General features: G+C 46.9%; 1 protein-coding gene, 1 long non-coding RNA gene and 1 pseudogene across 3 annotated transcripts; all 3 read right to left on the bottom strand.

Annotated features, from left to right (window-relative positions):
• Positions 1-1,848: 1,848 nt before the first annotated feature.
• Positions 1,849-4,298, bottom strand: LOC120691839. 2 transcript variants are annotated; one of them, XR_005682387.1, is made up of 3 exons: positions 4,170-4,298; positions 2,789-2,965; positions 1,849-2,704 (listed from the first exon to the last, which is right to left on the bottom strand). It is a non-coding gene; the product is annotated as an uncharacterized LOC120691839 (long non-coding RNA). The 2 variants fall into 2 exon arrangements; XR_005682386.1 differs by having other exon boundaries at positions 1,849-2,965.
• A 23-nt stretch (positions 4,299-4,321) lies between these two features.
• Positions 4,322-4,920, bottom strand: LOC120688884 (auxin-responsive protein IAA1-like). The gene is made up of 2 exons (XM_039971238.1): positions 4,771-4,920; positions 4,322-4,615 (listed from the first exon to the last, which is right to left on the bottom strand). The coding sequence occupies exons 1-2, from the start codon at positions 4,918-4,920 to the stop codon at positions 4,322-4,324; spliced, it is 444 nt and encodes a 147-aa protein (XP_039827172.1).
• A 123-nt stretch (positions 4,921-5,043) lies between these two features.
• LOC120688883 lies at positions 5,044-5,743 on the bottom strand (annotated as a pseudogene).
• Between the last annotated feature and the right edge of the window lie 13,614 nt (positions 5,744-19,357).

Here is a 19,357-nt window from a genome sequence, read left to right as displayed (position 1 = left end):
TAACCTGACCAAACCGAACATTTTGAGCAGAAGAGATAAAAGAAATTCTCAACACGAAGAGATAAAAGAAATCAAAATGAGATCAAGCAAACAAAAATCGTCTTTGCTGCCTCTGATAGGGCCTCCTTTTTCCCAGCTGCTTGTGCTCATGGCGGACGACGAAATCAGCAACCATCTCTTGCGCAAGCCACTGGAGCTCCTCCCAGAACTGCTGCACGGCGGCCTCGTCGTACTTTTGGATGCAAGGAGTCAACTCACCTGGGGACTCCTTGCGGTGGCAGCCATAGGCGGCGCAGCGGAGCGCGTCAGCGGAACCTGTATTGTTTTTGGATTTTTAAATTATTGGTGTTGCGATAACCAATACTGTTTTTGGATTGTGCCGATCTATTTACTATATTCACAATTTGGGCGAATGTTTTTTTTTTCCAATGAGCTCGCAGCGGATGCCGCTCGGCGAGAAAAGTTTTGCCTTGATCACATGGTGGGTATATGCTTCCTTGTCCATGTGTGTGTATTTGAATTGGTCTTGTGGAATTTGTTGGGCAAAGACTGAAAGCGACAATTTTTGCCGCAATTATTTCTTGGTGTCCTGGGAAGCTATCTCCTACTTAGGATTGTCTCGCGATTTCAAGAAGCCGTCACACATACTAATCTAGCATCTTTTCCCTTGAGCATCTCCTATCACTTTTTTGGGTGAAAAATTGTTTTGCGCAAATATCATCGAGTAGCAAAATGTAGGTTAGATTGACGGGCAGCAACCCGTCTATGTATAGTGAGAATTTTTATATTTGTTCTTACTGTTGTTAATATACATGTCAAGAACTTCTCGATTTTCTGGAATTATGAACAATAAAAAATGTGTTCAAACCTATGTGTACAAAGTAACGAGCAGCAATTTTCTATATTGAGGAGTACACCATGGTACTTTCATTTCATTAAATATCATAGCACTGTTGTTTCAACACCAAAGAGTATTTGTACAACTGAGTACTTAGTGGTGTGTTTGTTCAACATCAAAGAGTATTGGTACAGCTAAGTATCTAGTGGTACTTGGATCTGATGAATATTATTAATCGGTTATCCTTGGTCGCAGTTAGCATTTTAAGATGGTATACCAATATGTTCAAAATAATTTTTTTGTCTATTATTAGTGGTGATTGATATATTCAAAGAAGATCAATGCAATAAAAAACTTGTGACTTGGCGAATTCATGTGTCGTCCCCCATTATATGGCATAGGGGTACATTTAACGAGGTATAAGGATTTTATTAAACGAGGTACCTTAAACAAGGTACAAGGATTTTATTAAATTTGAATATAAAGAATTAAATGGATCAATCATATCTAATATTAGACAACAAAAAAAATACATAGGGGTACACTGCCCAAAAATATTTAAAATAGTTAGATTGCACATAAATTTAAAGGCGCTAATTGAAAAAGAAAAGATTCAAATAGGGGTACGTCAAATGTGATTAGGGCGGCGGCCATGGCCATGGCATAATCATGTGCAATGTGATTAGGGCTGTGGTACATGTATATCATTTTATTTTTGAAATTTAGTTTTGTGTTATATTGGCATTTTTAAATAATCTAGTACACGAAGAATGACTTGGTGTCTGGCATTTTTATCAGGCAGCAAGGATCTGAACCCATCCAAATGACATTAAGCGAAATCCTATTCTGGAAAGAAAATGGTCATTGTACTCATTGGTACCACCGTGATTTTTACATTCAAATTTCGAAAAAGAAATATTCTCCATAACCACACACCAATAAAATAAAATATTTTTATTTATAATCATCTTTTCTCTTATATAGTACAATAAATTAACAGAAATCTAAAATCAAATCATAACCACACTAATCAGGAACCACAATGATCATTGGTACCACAGTGATTTTTAAATATACATCGTGGTACCTTAAACAATATACACTACTAGCAACAGACTCTATTATTTGAACATACAGGTACACCATTAAAAAGATTTAAAATAGTTCACTGATATAACACAATAAAACATATTACATGTATCAAACACACACAACACTTAGCCAACAGTAAAAGAAAAGAAATGATAGAATTTGTTTGCATCAATTCATGCATAACTCTCTCCCTCCCCAATCGGCAAGAACAACAGCCATCAACTCTCCTACGTTACAACAGCTCCTCGTTTCCCAACAAAACAAAAAGCAAATCAAGAACAAAAAAAGGATGGAGAGGCATGAACAATAAGGGTGGCATGGAGACCTGGAGGCCGATAGCTTCTAACAGCGCATGGTGAAAGTTGAGGTGGAACAGGAAGTCCGGGTGGGGGCCGCGGTCGCCCTCGCCGCCGCACGCCGCTCCGCCATGGCACGAAGCTCCGACGGCCACAGTTGCTGTGGGTAGCCAGCGCACAGCGGTCGGCGAGGCCTTCACCCTCCTCCGCCACTTGTACGACCTCTGCCTGAACTGAGAAGCTGCTGAGATGGACAAATTGAATCGAATATATGTATGAGCGCTACAGAAACAAGGATCTAACATCCAGAACATCTAGGTTGAACATCCAAAAAATATAGCGGAACAAGACTACAGTGCATCAACATCCAGAATCGGCAACAGCCAGAATCATCATCATCAGCAAAAGATTCATCAATGGGTGCAAAGACAAGCTGGGTACATGCACCAGCTGCATTTTCATCCACACCGCTGCACAACTGCCAAAGAACATACAATCCCGTTAGGCCAATGCAACAGCATAATTGAAACTAATCAAAGGCTAATGGTGTCTGAAAATATACCTGCAGAAGATATGAAACTGAAAAAGTATTTTTTGCCAGAAAAAGAACACATGCAGTAGTACACATGCATATTATGAAACTGAATAGACAAATAGGTAAACTAACAGGGTTCTGCAAACTATCATCCACCAGCTTTCCAATTCGTTAAACATCCATGCTAGTTCATTTCATTGAAACCTGAATCAAATAGGAGACATTAGGACACATTTGAATATCATACCAAGATAACAAGCAATATGAAAAAAATAAGAATTTACTGCATTCAGCTTAAACAAAAGGTAAACAGGAAGCTATGACTGATTTGGAATTGTTACTGTGTTTCATTGACTTGACTTGAGAAATTAAAAACAGTCCCTTGACTTGAGAAACTAAAATAGCATGTTATTGTGTTCTGCTTATGCCTGATTCGGAAAAAGATTACACCACGATCTGTTACAAAATAGCATGAACATCATAGTAACCATTAACATTTAGCAATCCAACCTGCAGTATCAGTATGTCAAGAACTCAAGATAAGATAAGTTGTTCAGTGCCCCTAAGCTATTTGTAGCACCGGATATCTAGTTTGAGGGGGGAAATTTGTTGTTTCAAATGGTTATACAGAGTACTGAACTCTGTTACGCGGATACTCCTAGGAGGTGGCGTATCCGTATACGATACGTATCGGATACGGATATGCCCCGGATACGTCTCGGATATGTTTCTAGCCGTATTATGAAAAAACAGATATGTATTTGCTTGGATACGCATATCCGATACTTTTGGGCCAGATGGGATATAGCCCAAAGCAGTAGTCAGCCCACCCAAATATTGTTTTGGTAGTAAGAGATGACACAAAATGATGAACTTGCTGCAATAGAACTGTAGAACTAGATGAGCAGCAACTGAAGAACCCCTTGTGGAATCAGTTGTGCTTTTAGAGAAGGCTAGTTATAGAGGTAATGTTATATGGACATGCAAGTATTGCACATCTGAGTATAGGGAAAGTTACTCAAGAGTAAAATCTCAATTGCCGAATATCTATGTGATATTTATATATTATTATTAATTATCCTAGCTGTATCCCTGTATCAGTGTTTTTTTGGGAAAGTGCGTATCTGCGTATCCGATATGTATCGTATTCGATACCCGTACCAGTATCCGTGTAACATAGGTACTGAAAGTACTGCAAATCTACTTGGCGCAATCTAATTTCAAAAAAGTAGTTCATTTCAGGACTCCGAAGAAATTCTCAAACCAAAGCCACCACGATAATTTGATGATCAGTTCAAGATCATAAGCATTGATCATACGCTAGAAACTATAGTATTCTCAAGCACGAACTGCAGTGGTAATAATCGACAAATTAGGGAATGTAGGAGTACAGGTTGAAGGAGCTCACTTCCAGGGGACGTCGCCGACGAGCATCCAGTCGCCGTCCGTGTCCTTGTATGTGGGCACGTACTCCGTCCCGTTCACTGCGTCCACTTGCTTCCTCTCTTCCTCTCATCGTCGGCGAACTCCCCTGTGCGCCATCCAAGCAAAGCACCCTCATCAGCTAGAACGCTCAACCAAACAGAGCAAAGTGCTGCTGCAGTAACCAGAAGCTGGCGAGGCAGAGGGGGTGGTACTCACGGATGTTGAAATGGGAGAAGAGCTTGTCCTGGAGAGCGCGCTGAGGACCAGGTCGTAGCCGGCGTAGGCCTCGAGGTCCACCTTCCGCAGGTAGGGCGCGCCGTCGACGACCACCTTGACGAACTTTGCGGCCTGCTTGGTCTTGCTGGAGCCCGCGGGATCCCACCTCCTCCGCCAGGGGCAGCCGACGTCGTTGGAGCTGCTGTGCTTGGCCTGGCCGCCATCGTCGGAATGCTGGATCCATCCTCACCAACGCCGCATCTGGGGCCCGGTAGGCAAGTGCCGCCGGCCATGGCCAGCGCCGGACTCGCCACGCCATCACCGGATCCACCCTCGCCAGTGCTGGATCTGGATCCGTGAGGCCAGACCGCGGCGCCGGGGCCACCACGCTGGGTCGGTGCAGCGGGGCGAGAGAGGTCCCAGCACGCGGCGGCCACCTCGGCGAGCGCAAGCTCGAGGAGCGCGGCGTCGTCGTCGGCGAAGAGGCGGCGCACGCCCGGCCTCGGCGTGGAGGCCATGGCAAGCGCCAAAATTCGCCACGCCGTCGCAGGATCCACCTTTGCCAGCGCTGGATCTGGACCCCTGGGCAAGACCACGGCGCCGAGGCCGCCGCGTCATCCTGTACCCCGGACTGCGAGTCATCAGAGTTCGGAACCCGCAGTTCGTTCATGGGAAGACGGTATGAGCCGCGTGCAAGCGCTCACCTTGTCGTCGACGGCGGCGGGCCCCGACTGCGGCGACGGCCGCCGGTCGTCGGGCGCCGCTTCCACGCACCGCCGCGCCTTGTCCTTGCGCCGGGCCTGGATCGCCTTCGCCACCTCTGCGTGCGCAATAGCATCAGAATATCAGTGGGGGAACGGATTAGCTCGCGTCTCCTCCGGAACGGAGGAATCGGGTCACGAGGAAGAGGGATCCACGAAAGGAGGGATGGCACGCACCTTGCAAGGTGACGAGGCGGTAGACCTGACCCAGCAGCAGCGCGTCCTGGGGCTCGATGAGCTTCACCTTGGTGACCCTGGCTCCTCCGCCGCCGCCACCGCAGGGATCAATCTTGGAGACGCGGAGGACCACAACCTGACGTAGTGCCCGGGGTTGCCGCGCATCACCTCGCCCGCCTTGGCCGGCCCGTGCAGCCGCTCCACCTTGCCGCCGGGGTGCTGGATCACCACGGTCTCCGCCTCCACTTCGAACAGCTAGGTATGGGTGCCGGCGGCGCACCCACCGGTAGTTCGCCGCTGCTCATCCCGCCGGCCTGTTTCCACCGAGAGAGGTGGATCTGGATCTGGTTTTCATAATGCGAACCATGCCGTCCACACCATGTATAGATCCGTTGGACGCCATGTCAGCTGTACATCTCGGGACATGTGTATACGTATGTATACAGGATACAAAAAGTGCATATGTTTTGCAGGTTTGTTGCAGGTAAAACACATCCCGATACACAAATGGAGGGTCCAGATAACACCTATCATGCTACCATGGTGTATATTATCTTGGTTCTAACGTTGTCAGGTTATTACAGTTCAAAGAGTATAAGATGAAAAGCTAAATACAAAAGTATGTCATTTGGCCAACTTAAAAGGTTCTTCTTGGGTTACTTCACCATTTGCGTTGAATTGGTTGCTCAGTTTTCATCCTCTCGCCAGTGATCATCTCCCTCTTTCTTTTTGGTTGCGGAAGCTTGACACTGCCGCTTTGAGCACAGCTAGGTTTGCAGATATTCCCACTCAATAAAAAAATAGTTTGCAGATATTCTTGATCCTCTGCTTTTTTCCGCCTTGCAAGTGAAAGATAAAAGAACATATCAAGCAGATGATTTCAGTAGTAGATCGGATTCATGTTTCTTAAAGCACATACTTTTTCTTGATTCTGACATAGCCCAGTACACAGCTGAAACTGAGAACACCACCATATAAAATTGAGAACCATAGAAATTATTTGACTCCAAACTTAAAACTGTTAAAAGAGCTAGGTTTGCAGTTATTACCTAAGGATATGTGCTATGAAACTCCATATAGATTCCGACAAAGGGAACTTAGAGAAAAAGGTGCAGATTCAGGCTGTCTACACTCGTCGTACTCTAAATTCATCATCTAAAAGGAATATTTCATCCTAGTCGTCGATATTCTCTACTCCATACCCAGTTTCTCCGCACCATTCATCCTCTATAACTCTCCTCTATACAAACTACCAAGCTGCAAGTCACACATGTCAGATTTGTTTTATCCTCCCCGCCGCCCCTCTTTTTTTCCCTCCCGGGCCCCTCCTTCCAGCCTCCATCCGCCCCCACCCCTTTCTCTCTCTCTCGCTCGCTCGCTCCCTCCCTCCCTCCTCTCTCCCTCCGCCGTCCCTTCGCAGTGCCCCTCCACCGCCGGCGGCTCCCTCCCGGCGAGGTCGAGCTCGCCGCGGTAATGGCGGCCGGCTGAGGATCTCCGGCCCCGAGCTCGGCACGGCGGCGAGATAGGATCTGCGCGGCTTTTGGGGCGGCGGCCATGGCTCTGTGCGACAGGCGACAGCCATGGCACTGCGCGCGCTGGCAGCGGGCGAGCAGGCGGCCTCGGGCACGCCGAGCGGCGGTCTGGTGCGCCTTCCTCTCCCCCGGTGGAGCTCCCCATCCTCCTTCCTCCCCCTCCCCTCCCCTTCCTCCTCTGTCCCTCTCCCATGGCCACGGCGGCCCCTCCTCCCCTGGTGCGGACGGCGGTCCCTCCTCCCCAGCACGAACGACGGCGGCCTCACTTGCGCCGGGCAGAGGAGCTGTGGCGCGGCCTGCACGGCGCGGCCCCGGTGCCCTCTCGCGGCGCAGGCAGGCCGGGACCAGGCCCCGTCCTCGTGTCGCGCTACTGGCTGCTCCCCGCGCGCGACGCCTCGCCCCCGACACCGATGCCGCAGCCACGGCCCTGCCCGCACACGCGCACGCCGTCGTCGTCTTCCGCTTCGAGCTCGCGGCGGCGCAGGCAGGCCGGGACCAGGCCCCGTCCTCGTGTCGCGCTACTGGCTGCTCCCCGCGTGCGACGCCTCGCCCCCCGACGCCGATGCCGCAGCCACGGCCCCGCCCGCACACGCGCACGCCGTCGCCGTCTTCCGCTTCGAGCTCGCGGCGGCGCTCGAACTCTGCGGTGGCGAGCGGCCATCCTCCCTCGCCAGATCCCGGCGGTGCTCGAACTCCGTGGCGGCGAGGCGATGGCGGAGCGGCGTGGCAGCGGCGGGGCTCCTGTCCCGCGCGTCCTCGCCGGCTCCTCCCTCCCGCGGCGGGGCTCCAGCGGGCGGCGCGGCCTCGACGGCGGGGCTCCGGCGGTGGGTGCGGACCAGAGGCCGTGCGGCGGTGGAGGCGAGCGGAGGCGAGGGCGCGCGTGAGTGGAGGCGCAACGGTGGGAGGCGGGCCCCGTGCCACGGTGGCCGGTAGCACGCGCCCGCTATCGCGCTACATTTGGCGGGCGCGGGACGGTAGCGGGAGCTTTCCCGTCCCCCGCTGCATCGCATTTTTTCTCTATAGCTTACTCACGGAAGCTATTCAGGGTCCCGGTTTGGACAGCCTCATTTTCAGTACAAAATTACTTCTAACCAGATTATCTTTAGTGAGGACAATATTTTGACATATTAGCCACATGAAGATTTTATCTTCAGTTGTGTTTTCCCTTTTAAGATCTTTTTGCGTGGGTATCCATAATCCATTCTACCCATGTGACTTATGAGTATATAAAGATTTAACTGAAAAATATTATTTTCCTAAGACCAAACAAATACTTTGCACAACATAAATCGTATCTTTCAGCTTTAAATACTCGGTCTTACCTTTTGGTAGTTGGTACATTCTCCGAGTGAAACCAGCCCACACCATGGGTCCTCCCAAGAATTGGATCATTTACCACCTACCACGACTTGTAAGATACAACTCTTTTACTTTCAAAAGATCGCTAGAGATCGGTGGTGAAAGGAATCGGATGCTCGTAGTCTAAAAGGGGAGGGAGTGAATTAGAAAACTAAAAATTTTAATCTAAGGCTCCAACTAATTTGCACATAAATTTAAATTATTGCATGCTATCTAGATATACAACTACTGTTCATCTAAGTGAAAAACCTCATCACAAAAGAGTTATGCAACCATAGTCAATCCTAACTTGATCTACACTAAGAACGTAAAAACACACTAAGAACGTAAAAACACACTAGTTGCAAGTATAAAATGCGAAAACGTAAAAAGGTGACGAGAGAAAGCAAACTCTTGACATAAGGATGTATCTGGTATCGGTAGGCACTAAGTCATCTCTAGTCCACATTGTTGAAACACTCAATCAAGAGTATCACTTTTCGGGCACCAAATCTCTACTGGGACTCTTTTTGACTCGCCACAAAGGCTATATCAAGTCACCACGGTCACCTTGATCCCGCTTTCCACTAAGGAGCTTCTACACGAAGAATGGGGGTCTCCACGTCCCCCGCACAAAACTGTCATCGCTGCTCTACACCAAACTGGAGGGTTGATGACTTGCGGCGAGCCAACTCCAAGGGGCCAGTGCACCAAGATACAAATTTGAGTAGCTCTCAAGTACAACACACAAAGCTCAGCACCTTTCTCTTACATTCTCTCATGAGCTAACCTAGCACTCACACTCTCAAGGATGTGCTAAGAACTAAAGGTGTAATCACTTTGCACTTGGATGGTTTGGAGTTGTTTTTCAATATGTATGAGGTGTATTTGGTCTCCAGCAATCTTGATATGTCTGGGGTGAGACCTTTTTATAGCCCACCAACTTGAAATAGTCGTTTGTAGCCATTATCCACTTTTCTGACATAGCATCGATTTAACCGGTGAGGGTCATCGGTTCAACCGGTCACTAATGGCTTGAAACGACTGCTGCTGACTCATCAACCGCCGGTTAAACCGACGCTTAGGTACCGGTTAAACCGGTCTCCACAAAACCTTCATCTGCAGCTACCACGCTCTCCGAACATTGATACAATCAATGCACCGATGCTTGCTTCTTCATCAACAGTTCAACTGGTGCTATTTGATTTCTTTCTTCTGCAACTCCGTATGCTCTGGCAATGCACCCATCAGTAAAAATTTCAATTCCAAGACATCAGTTTAACCGGTGCACTCTTCTTCAGCTGCACCAGACCATCAGCAAAGCACCGACACTTTATGGTTGGTTTAACCAATACTACGAAATAACCGATTTAGTCTGTCAATTACTACTGTCAATTGCGACTGTCAATTTATATTTGATCATTTGAATGGCTTCCGTTACATCTTTGGAATCTAACAAACGCCTTCAAAATATATCTTGAGAAAATATTAGTTCCAATAATTATGTTGTCACACAATCACCAAAATCGCAAACAATTAGCCTAAGGGGGGGCATGATCCTTACATGTGAGTTAGTATGTTTCTTTTTTAATAAGCTGAGAAAACATGAGTGTTTTTTTATGTATTTTTGCCTGATAACATTTTGCCACAACCTGTTATTAAATTTCAATTTCCACCACCAGTTACACAGAACATTTGCATTCATTTTTCTCGGACCTTTATGTCCCCAAGACTATTTTCTTCTTGGAAATACAGATATTCATCCACTTCATCTTATGGTGCGCCCTTCTTCCGCCAGACAGATTGGTGTGCCGGCCGTAACGTGCGCGTCGGTGCCGGAACGCCGAGAAGAAGGCAGTTTGCCACTAATCAACCCCTCGAGAAATTGACAGCGGGCGGCTGGGGGGGAGGGGGGTGGTCTATCTATCGCTTTCTGCGATCGAAATCGATCCTATCGTAGAAGCTGAGGCCATCCTCTGCCGTCTCTCCCAGTTCTGGCGCCACCCTCCGCCGCCGCTCCCACCGCCTCCGCCACCGCCCTCCACAGCTCCCGCCGCCTCTCCCGGCGCTCCCGCAGCTGGTGCCTGCATGCGCTCCCGCCTCTCCCCCGGCATCCCCTCCGTCGACCACCGTCGCCCAGCAACCAGCCGCCGCCACCGCCGGGCTTCTGTGCCCCCTCCCCCCTCTTCTAAGGCCGCCGGTGGCCAGCGCCGCCCCCAGCAATCCCCACCCATAACCCGGCAGCCATCACCGCGGCGAGCTGGAGGAGGAAGAAGAACAGTCGCGTGAGCCCACCTGCAGCGACTGTTCCCCTTCTGCGATGCATCGGTGCGCAGCAGCGCGCGATGAATAGGCGTACCCCTGCTACGCACCGTGCGGACGGCACGGCACGCCCTTGCTCGCTTCTCTGACTCGGGCATCGCACCCGGAGCCCAGCTGCTGCTGGGCTGCGAAGTGAACCGTCACGCATGGCAGAATCGTGCAGCAATGATCAGGAGGCCGGCGGCGGCAAGACTAGTCACGCATCCCCACACCATACCGTCACGCAAAGAGAACTCTGCCATACTCGGCCTCGATTGGGCAGTCGTCCGGTTCCGGGGAACTCGATCACCCATCCTGCTCGGGCAGTCGTGCAGCAATGATCAGTTTCAGTTCAGGCGGCGGCGGCCGCCGCCGGCCGGCGGCGGCGAGGCTAGTCACGCCTCCGCACCATCCCGTCACGCCAAGAAACCTCTGATCTGCATGCTTGCAGCCCTGGACGCCGCGGCCTCGCTCGGCCGGTTCCAATGAAGGCGGCCACCGATCCTACTGGGCTGTGGCCAGTGGCCGGTCACACCGAAAGGTTGCGCAGCGCACAGGACCCCGGGCTTCCAGAACCGTCTGTACTCGCCCGCCCTCTCGCCGGCCGCCACGGCTGACAAGCTTCCAACCTACTCCTAGTACCTGCAGGCCGCAGGGAATCGATTTCATGGCTCCGGTCGTAATCATCCGGCTCGTGCTACTTGTGCTAATTGTGCTGATCGCAATCATCCGGCTCGTCCTATGTTTGGGTCTGTCGCTTTTATTTTCCGGATGGTGAGCTGATCCGAGACGAGATCGGCCGTCGTCGTCTTCGTCCTCGGAGCTCGTAGTGGTCCTGCCTGCCCAGGCCACTGCTCGGCCGCCTACAGTACGTCATACGTGTATCCTTCCTCCCTGTCGGCCTTTATAGTGTTTTGGGAAAATTCGATTCATGCTATCACAACTCCGTGAAATTGGGTTTCACGTTGAAACTCATGCCACTCAATGGCATGGATTTCAACATGAAATCCAACTTCGTGAAATTGTAGTGGCATGGATCAAACTGACCCCTTTCTTTATAGTTCTCGAACCAAGGCGCCACCATGGACACGGCTAGCTCGAGTGTGGCGGGTACCGTTTGCATCCTGGAACTTCCATCACATCATATACATCAATTAGGAGTATATTACATATAGTTAATTACAAAACTAATTGCATGAATTGAGAACTAATTCGTGAGATGATCCATTAAACCTAACTAAATTATAATTTTATAAAAGATACAATAGTAAATATATGCTAATCATAGATTAATTAAACCCTAATATTGCACCTCAACTCAGCGCGCTCTACTCCCTATCCTTGTCCAAAATATGTATACTTAGTTTTGGAAATTTGTCATTAGGGCACCCAAGAGTGAATTTCTCTCTAAAGTATCATCGCATTCGTTTTTTTTTTGGGAGCAAAGGTCCCCTCGCTTTATTTTCTTAGATAAAACATATTTTGATCAACATTACAGTTCAGCGTTATTCTAACACGGTGCGCCTGCCTCAGGGTTTAAAACAGCAACGAGCACACACTGTCAAATCGGATCAGACCGACCTACGCTAGAACTCAATGAAAGCACCACCAGGCGAAGGACTCCAGCTTGTTGTCGTCGGTGAGGTTGAACCTGGGCTCCCCGTCACTTTGGCCTCTAGCAGCAACACCATTTGCTCCAACTCCACGCGATCTTGTTCCTGGCATAGTATGCATCACATTCAATTTTGACTGAATTCTATGGTCTTATCAAGGGAACACTGTAAGAGGCAAAATATTTCAGTGTTCTATAGCCGATGGAATATACGATGTCATACGAAAATTAACCCACGCCCTTTTAGTGTCATTCAGAACCTTCAGATAAAACTTTTGTTTAACTAAGCACACGAGCACGTTTAGTTCGTTTGCCCAGATTAAGCACTCCCATAACGGGACATGGTATATCCTGTCATCCGATAGAACTAGCTAGCTCTAGCGCATCAACCCTTTCTGTTTCTGGCTTTCTCCCTCCCAGCCCTCCCATCCAACGTGGAGATTAGAGAGGACTTGTGTTTGTAGACCATTCAATTAGAATATTACCAACAGGGCAGCCACAACGACATGTCACGGATGTGATGCAGCAGTTCTGCAATTGCATGTAGATGAATCTTAAAAAAATTGATGAGGCTCCCCAATCCATCCCCCAAGACCGTGCGGCGGTGGAGGTGGCTCAGATGGGAGCCGGAGAACGTGAGTTCCTCGGTCAATTTACGCCCTTTCTTCTTGGACATACACATTTTCATCCACTTCATCATATGGTGCGCCCTTCTTCCGCCGTCTCCTCACCAAAAGAAACGCTTTCGAGTTCTAATCAAGCCACTCAATAATGGGCAAAAGACAAATGGACACTCAGGAAATTGGCACATTGTGCGCGTGTGTACGCGAGGCCGGACAGATTATTGGTGTGCCGGCCGTAACGTGCACGTCGGTGCCGGAACGCCGAGAAGAAGGCAAATCAACCCATCAACAAATTGACAGGGGGGCGGCTCGGGCCCGGCGGCTACGCACCGTGCGGACGGCACGGCACGGCACGCCCTTGCCTTCTCTGACTCGGGCATCCACTACTACAGAACAGGTATTTGTTTCAGGTTATTTGTCTCGGCTGCTTTTGGATTCGGGACAATAGGTGACTTTTTGTCCCGGATCCAACGGCTAGCCGGGCCAGCGGAGGACATAGGCCTTTTGTCCCGGTTGGAGTCACCAACCGGGACTTTTTGTTGTCCCGGTTGGTGTCTCCAACCGGAACAATACTCCTTGGCCCCCTTATCCTCTTTCCTCTCCTCCCGCCCGAGCCATTCAGCTCTCTTGTTCTTGCTGTTTTTGGCTCGGGAGAGGGCAGTTCTTGCTCATTTCTTCACCACATTTGTGAAGATCTTTGATTCCCCCATCCATCCATCGGCACTAAAGGTTTGGGGCTTGTTTTTCTCTTCTTCCATTGCTTGTGTAGCTCATTTCATGCTTTAGAAATAGAAAAAATGTGTAGCTTATTTCTTGAACATTTAGATTGCATATATATGTAGGTGTGTTTTTTTTAGATTTAGATGAGTATGTGGATAGTAGAAATTTTTAGAATGAGTTTAGACACTTTATGTGATTTACTTGTATATGTGCTATATTATGGATAGTTGATTTTTGTATTAATGAATGAATTAATGAAATGAGTATATTAGAATTTTTTTGTATTATGAATGGATTATTTTGACACTCTAGTGATGTATTCGTTCATGCTCACACTAAAACAATCTAGAAGCTTAAAAAATCTTTATTTCGAAACAAGTATATGTCGTTAATGTTGGAAATATGCCCCAGAGGCAATCATATTTCCTTGTATTCATGACTAATAAAGTGTTCCTTGAATATTCATGGATGACAACTTGCATTGATTAATGTTTATGTGAAGTATTTGTGAAACTCTTTACTTGTATGAATATTCTAAAGTGTTCCTAGTCAGAGTTCATGTGATGACACACATGAATATTAGACTAGCACATGTATTAGTTGATTGACTACGTTTCACAAGTCATGGATATGGTGATGTCAAACTAATAATGTGGGCTCATGTGAGACATGAAATTGAACTGACCCAACACGAGATGATGACTTCTCATTACACAATATGTACGCTGTGTCCTAAGACCTGAGATCATTGTATGTACTCAAGATGTGAACCGACTTACTTAGGAGCCATCAAACGCTGCACCGTAACAGGGTAGTCATAAAGGTGGCTTTCGGGTCTGTCAAGAAGCATACTATGAGACATAGTCGGTCAAGATGGGATTTGCCCCTCTCTATAAGAGAGATATCTCTGGGCCCCTCGAGTGATTCGGATCAAGAAATGCATGGCCATGCTAGGGTTAAGAGTTAACCAAAAATTCCGAATCACAGGATCGAGAAAGAGTGGTCGGCTTTAAGCTAGACCAAATATCGTGAGGCAAAGGGAACAGTATGTATATGATATTTGTGGTGGCTCGTCTGATATGATCTTTACGTGTGCATAGGAGTTGACATGTCTTGCTAGAGGCCACTGTCTACTATTGGGCCGAGTAAGAGTACTCGGGCCATGTCTATTCGCATGTGAGCCCATAGGGTCACACACTTAAGGGAAAGAAGCCTGATAAGGATGAGATCCGAATTAGACTGGACTTAGGTGCACTAATGGGCCATTTAGGCCCAAAAGGGGACACCCAAGGTGAGGCCCAAGGCAGCCCACCTAAGGGGCTATATAAACAGAGGAGGGGGCACCTAAAAACCCTAACCCTAGCCTTTTCTCGTGCGTGAACAGCACCCTGCTACAGTGTAAACCTATGCAACATAATCACATCCTTAATTAAATTTCATCAACAAGGCATGGTGTAATTAAATGCAGCATGTGTTTCTTGCATAGCGCGGAGATCATTATTAGGCAGAGATTCTTTAAGCATGCAATCAACATTCTCAAGAAACTCTAGCCTATCATCATGAAAAAAACAAGGCATAGAATTTAAACTTTCATTCCGACTATCGATTCGAGCATGAGATTTTAAAGATTACCAACAAAACCAATAGAAGCTTGATAATTCAATGTATACCTTGGCCTCGGAGCTTTTTCATACTCATTGGAGTCGTGGTGCTTTGTGCAAGATGTCATCTTGATGCACTCTTCGTGGTCCGTCGTGGTTTGCTTCTCACGTCAACGTGTGTTGAATGTTGTGCTCTTGTAATCCGTCGTGGTTTGTTTGCAACATCTTCGTTTGTTGAAGGTCGACCGCTTGTGCCTTCATTTCCCAATATCATTGGGGTTCTTCCTCTGCTCCAAGCCTCTGAATTTTATCAAGTACGCTTGATGAAAGCATCGCCCAAGCTCCCCTTCATTGTTGTCATCGTCATCTTCTCTATCTTGTTCTCATCTCGTTGCTCCTGCCTTTTCTTCATGGAATATCTAATGTATACTCAACAGAACATATACCAAAATATAGCTCTATTGAAAAGTTTATGAAATTACCTTTCCAACAAGTGGTCATTCGCTTTAAACAGAGTCCAAACGAGAGAGTTATGACCGTTTTACTTTAGCGCTGCAATCTGTCCAGAGGGATTTCAGAACGCGCAGCGTTGAAAGATTTTATCATAACTCTTCACACCGATCTCCAAAGTTGACACTTCTTAATCCGTTGGAAAGAAGACTTGATGGAGCTTCAAAATAATCTATTATTTTATCATGGTACTTCTCTGATCTTGGACGAAAAACAAATCACAATAGTAACACTTCATAGATGATGATGATCGCACGATTTTCTTCGCGGGCATGCTTCATACCTATTGCATGAACAAATAATTCTTCCCAAAAACATTAGTCTTTAAAATTAATTGACACGGCAGCGTACCTTATTTATCATCTTTTTCTTCATGGAATATCTCCTGTATACTCAACAGAACATATACCAAAATATAGCTCTATTGAAAAGTTTATGAAATTACCTTTCCAACAAGTGGTCATTCGCTTTAAACGGAGTCCAAACGAGAGAGTTATGACCGTTTTACTTTAGCGCCGCGTGCTGTCCAGAAAATTTTAGAGTGCACGACCTTCGATGTTTTGGCCATAACTTCTTGTAGGAACCTTGGATTGACTTCATTCTTGATTCGTTGGAACCAGAACTTCATGGGGATTTTGAATATCCAAAAATATACTGCAATTTTCTTCTAAGGTCGAGCATAATATTGATGATAACAATGTCTTCTTACGAATCGATCCGAAGATGTCGATGATCTTGATCTTGTGGTCTTCGAAGCGTCTTGTTGTGCATCCTTGGCTTCAAGGTCATCACCATTGATTCACCAGCAAGTAGCATGGCTCCAATGGTCTGTCTCCATAGTTCTTGCTTTGCCTAAGGTGTCGGGATCGAAGGAGGCTCCCGTGCTTTGTGTTGATGATCCGAACGGTTTTCTTCCTTGATAGCATCGCTCGATTAGAAGTATATCGAGCATCCCACTGGAGAAGATTGGTGGTGTTGTGGTTCTTCTCATCTTGTTGCCTCTAGCTTTTGTCAACTTCAAATCATCATCTTTTGCGTACACAGCCTTCCAATCATCCTTTGACATCGTCATCACCTTCTTTGTCGGTTGCTACTGCCTCTGTCCTCATTGAATTACCCTTCATCAAGTGCATAACATGTACCAAACTTCTGCTCCATTGCAAGGTGCATCAAATTATCTTTCCAACAAGTGGTCATTCTCCCCAATTGGACTCCGGATAAAGAAGTTATGCTCGTTTTATTACGGCGCTGCAATCTGTCCAGAGGGATTTCAGAACGCGCAGCGTTGAAAGATTTTACCATAACTCTTCACACCGATCTCCAAAGTTGACGGTTCTTAATTCGTTGGAAAGAAGACTTGATGGAGCTTCAAAATTATCTATTATTTTCTCATGGTACTTCTCTGATCTTGGATGAAAAACTCATCACAACAGTAACACTTCATAGATGATGATGATCGCACGATTTTCTTTGCGGGCATACTTCATATCTATTGCTTGAACAAACAATTCTTCCCAAAAACATTAGTCTTTAAAATTAATTGACACGGCGACGTACCTTATTTATCATCTTTTTCTTTGGAGAGTGGGGACTCGATAGCGGATGCTGGGCCACTAACAAAAGTTAGCACCTACCACTAAAAAGCGAATCTTGATGTTGTTGCCGTCATGTCGATGTGGACGTTGTCGATGTTCCATGTCGAGGCTCCTCGATCATCTTGTTGCCGATTGTTGAAATTTGTTGAAATGGATTATGGACTTCTCAAAGTCCAAGTTTGATGTCTAGCTTTTTCCACCTGCTTTCAAGGACACAAACAAGAAAACAAGGGTATATGCAATAATAAAAATTAGGGTTAGTCCAAAAAACTAGATAGATCACCCTAGGGTTCTAGTTGCCGATCCCCGGCAACGGCGCCAGAAAAGTTTGTTGACGCTCCTTAGTGCCCCAATTTATATACCGCAAGCGCACGGGATCGTGTAGCTTTTCCCTTAGAGTATTCCCCCAAGGTTTATCAATCCGTGGATCGACAAAAAACTACCCAAGGTTTTCCATCTAATCTAACGGATGTATCCTAACATGAAGCATGAATTGCACATATATAGTAACCTTTAATAGATACGAGTGTTGTGTAAAAGTTGATCTCATCCATGAACATAGGCGTAACCAAAGCAAAACCAAAGACATGACTAGGCCTACTGTCATCTAGTTGTAGTTCAAGCTAACGAGCAAATAAATCATGCATCTCAATCAATGGGATCTTTAAACCCAAAATCTCCAATCCGATCCTTCGATACCCCATCTACTTAAAGCAACGCCCTGTCACGATGCCCCCATTTGGACGAAAGCACCCTGAAGCAAGTCGAACCCCCTTTAGTAGTTCCGCCATGAACCTCTAGCCACCATGACTACAAGATCATGCTAAGCGATGTATCACGATAATAGATCTAGGATGAAGCAAACCCAAAGAAAAGAACGAAATCGAAAGAGAGAACATGGTCGCTAAAAGATTCGGAAGACATGATTATCATTACTCACATAATAGATTCGTTTGGATCGTCACCACCGATTACATACCATTGACGACCCCAACTAGCTCATGACCTCCACCATGGCACAACCACACAGGGAGGCCATGGCAGCTAGGGGCAGCCTAAGCCATCTCCTAGGCAACTTCGAAGACTTGTGGTGGCCGTCGTCTCCCTCTGGTCTTGGCCCTAGGTTTTTGTCGAGTTCTGGGTGGATGGATGCCGTGAGTTGAATAAGCTGCGAGCTATTTATGAGCCGAGGAAGACACCGGTCGAAGGGGAGGCCGAACCGCCTCAGAAACAGGCAAGGCCGGCCGGCTCATGGGCCTAGGCCGGCCGGCCTACCCTCTTTCAGGCCCGCCTCGATCTCATCTTTTGCGTGTAGACTCCTCGCATCTTGTAGAGTTTATGTCGTTCACGATTGCACCCCTTTGGACGTCGTTATCTTGGAGATATCTTCGAGAAAAAGATAGGATAGAGAAACCTTTCTTAAATCTTCATTTTCTTTACTTAATCCCGAAGTATCTTGATCTAATCTTCGTGGTCTTGGTCCTTTGGGCTCTCTTGGAGGATGGATGTGCTTGAATGGGCTTCGAATCAACATGAGCTTTGGTCCTTCCTTTGGGCTTTGGCCTTCGTCTTTCTCCCTGTTAGCGCTCGATCACGGGCCTCATCGTTTCATGCTCCAAAATAGGCCAAAAACCTGCAAAAACGAAGTTCCTCCAAAATATATGTGCAAATGTGAAAATGACCGGTAATTAGGCCGGGGTTAGGATGGTTAGTGATTTTGATATTAAATTCATGCCATTATCAAGGATAAACAAGGGATAAAATGGGTACTTAAGGAGCGCCAACATTCCCCCCATGCTTAAACCTTGCTCGTCTTCGAGTAAGTCCAGGAGCTTTGCTTATAAAGAAATCAGCGTTGCCCCTCAATGTCCTCTCTGCACTTAGTCATACATAACAAGACATATTTCTCTCTCAAGTATTTAGCATTTAAGTTCATGTTGTTACCGGCTACTTTTTCATTATGGAAGATAGACTAGCAATTAAAGAACAAGCCACAATAATAAATAAATGCAATGCTCTCAAACTTAAGCGAACTTCAAACCTTTACCTTGTTTCATCGTGAAGAGTTTTCAAAAGAATGCATATCAAATATAAGTGAGGTTCTCTTGCAAAAGATCATGGAAATACTCATCTCATCAAGTCTCTCAAGCCTACATTAGATTGTTTTCAACCTATTCTACTCATA

Source organism: Panicum virgatum, chromosome 9N (genome assembly GCF_016808335.1).
Source record: "Panicum virgatum strain AP13 chromosome 9N, P.virgatum_v5, whole genome shotgun sequence".
Taxonomy (NCBI): domain Eukaryota; kingdom Viridiplantae; phylum Streptophyta; class Magnoliopsida; order Poales; family Poaceae; genus Panicum; species Panicum virgatum.
This window is presented reverse-complemented; position numbering and strand designations above follow the sequence as displayed.

What these genes read in the sequence shown, in the direction of transcription:
- LOC120688884 (XM_039971238.1), bottom strand. Translation starts at nt 4,920, where the DNA reads ATGGCCTCCACGCCGAGGCCGGGCGTGCGCCGCCTCTTCGCCGACGAC. An exon ending in GTGGTGGCCCCGGCGCCGCG is followed by an intron (nt 4,616 to 4,770) that starts GTCTGGCCTCAC and finishes GATGGCGGCCAG; the next exon opens with GCCAAGCACAGCAGCTCCAA.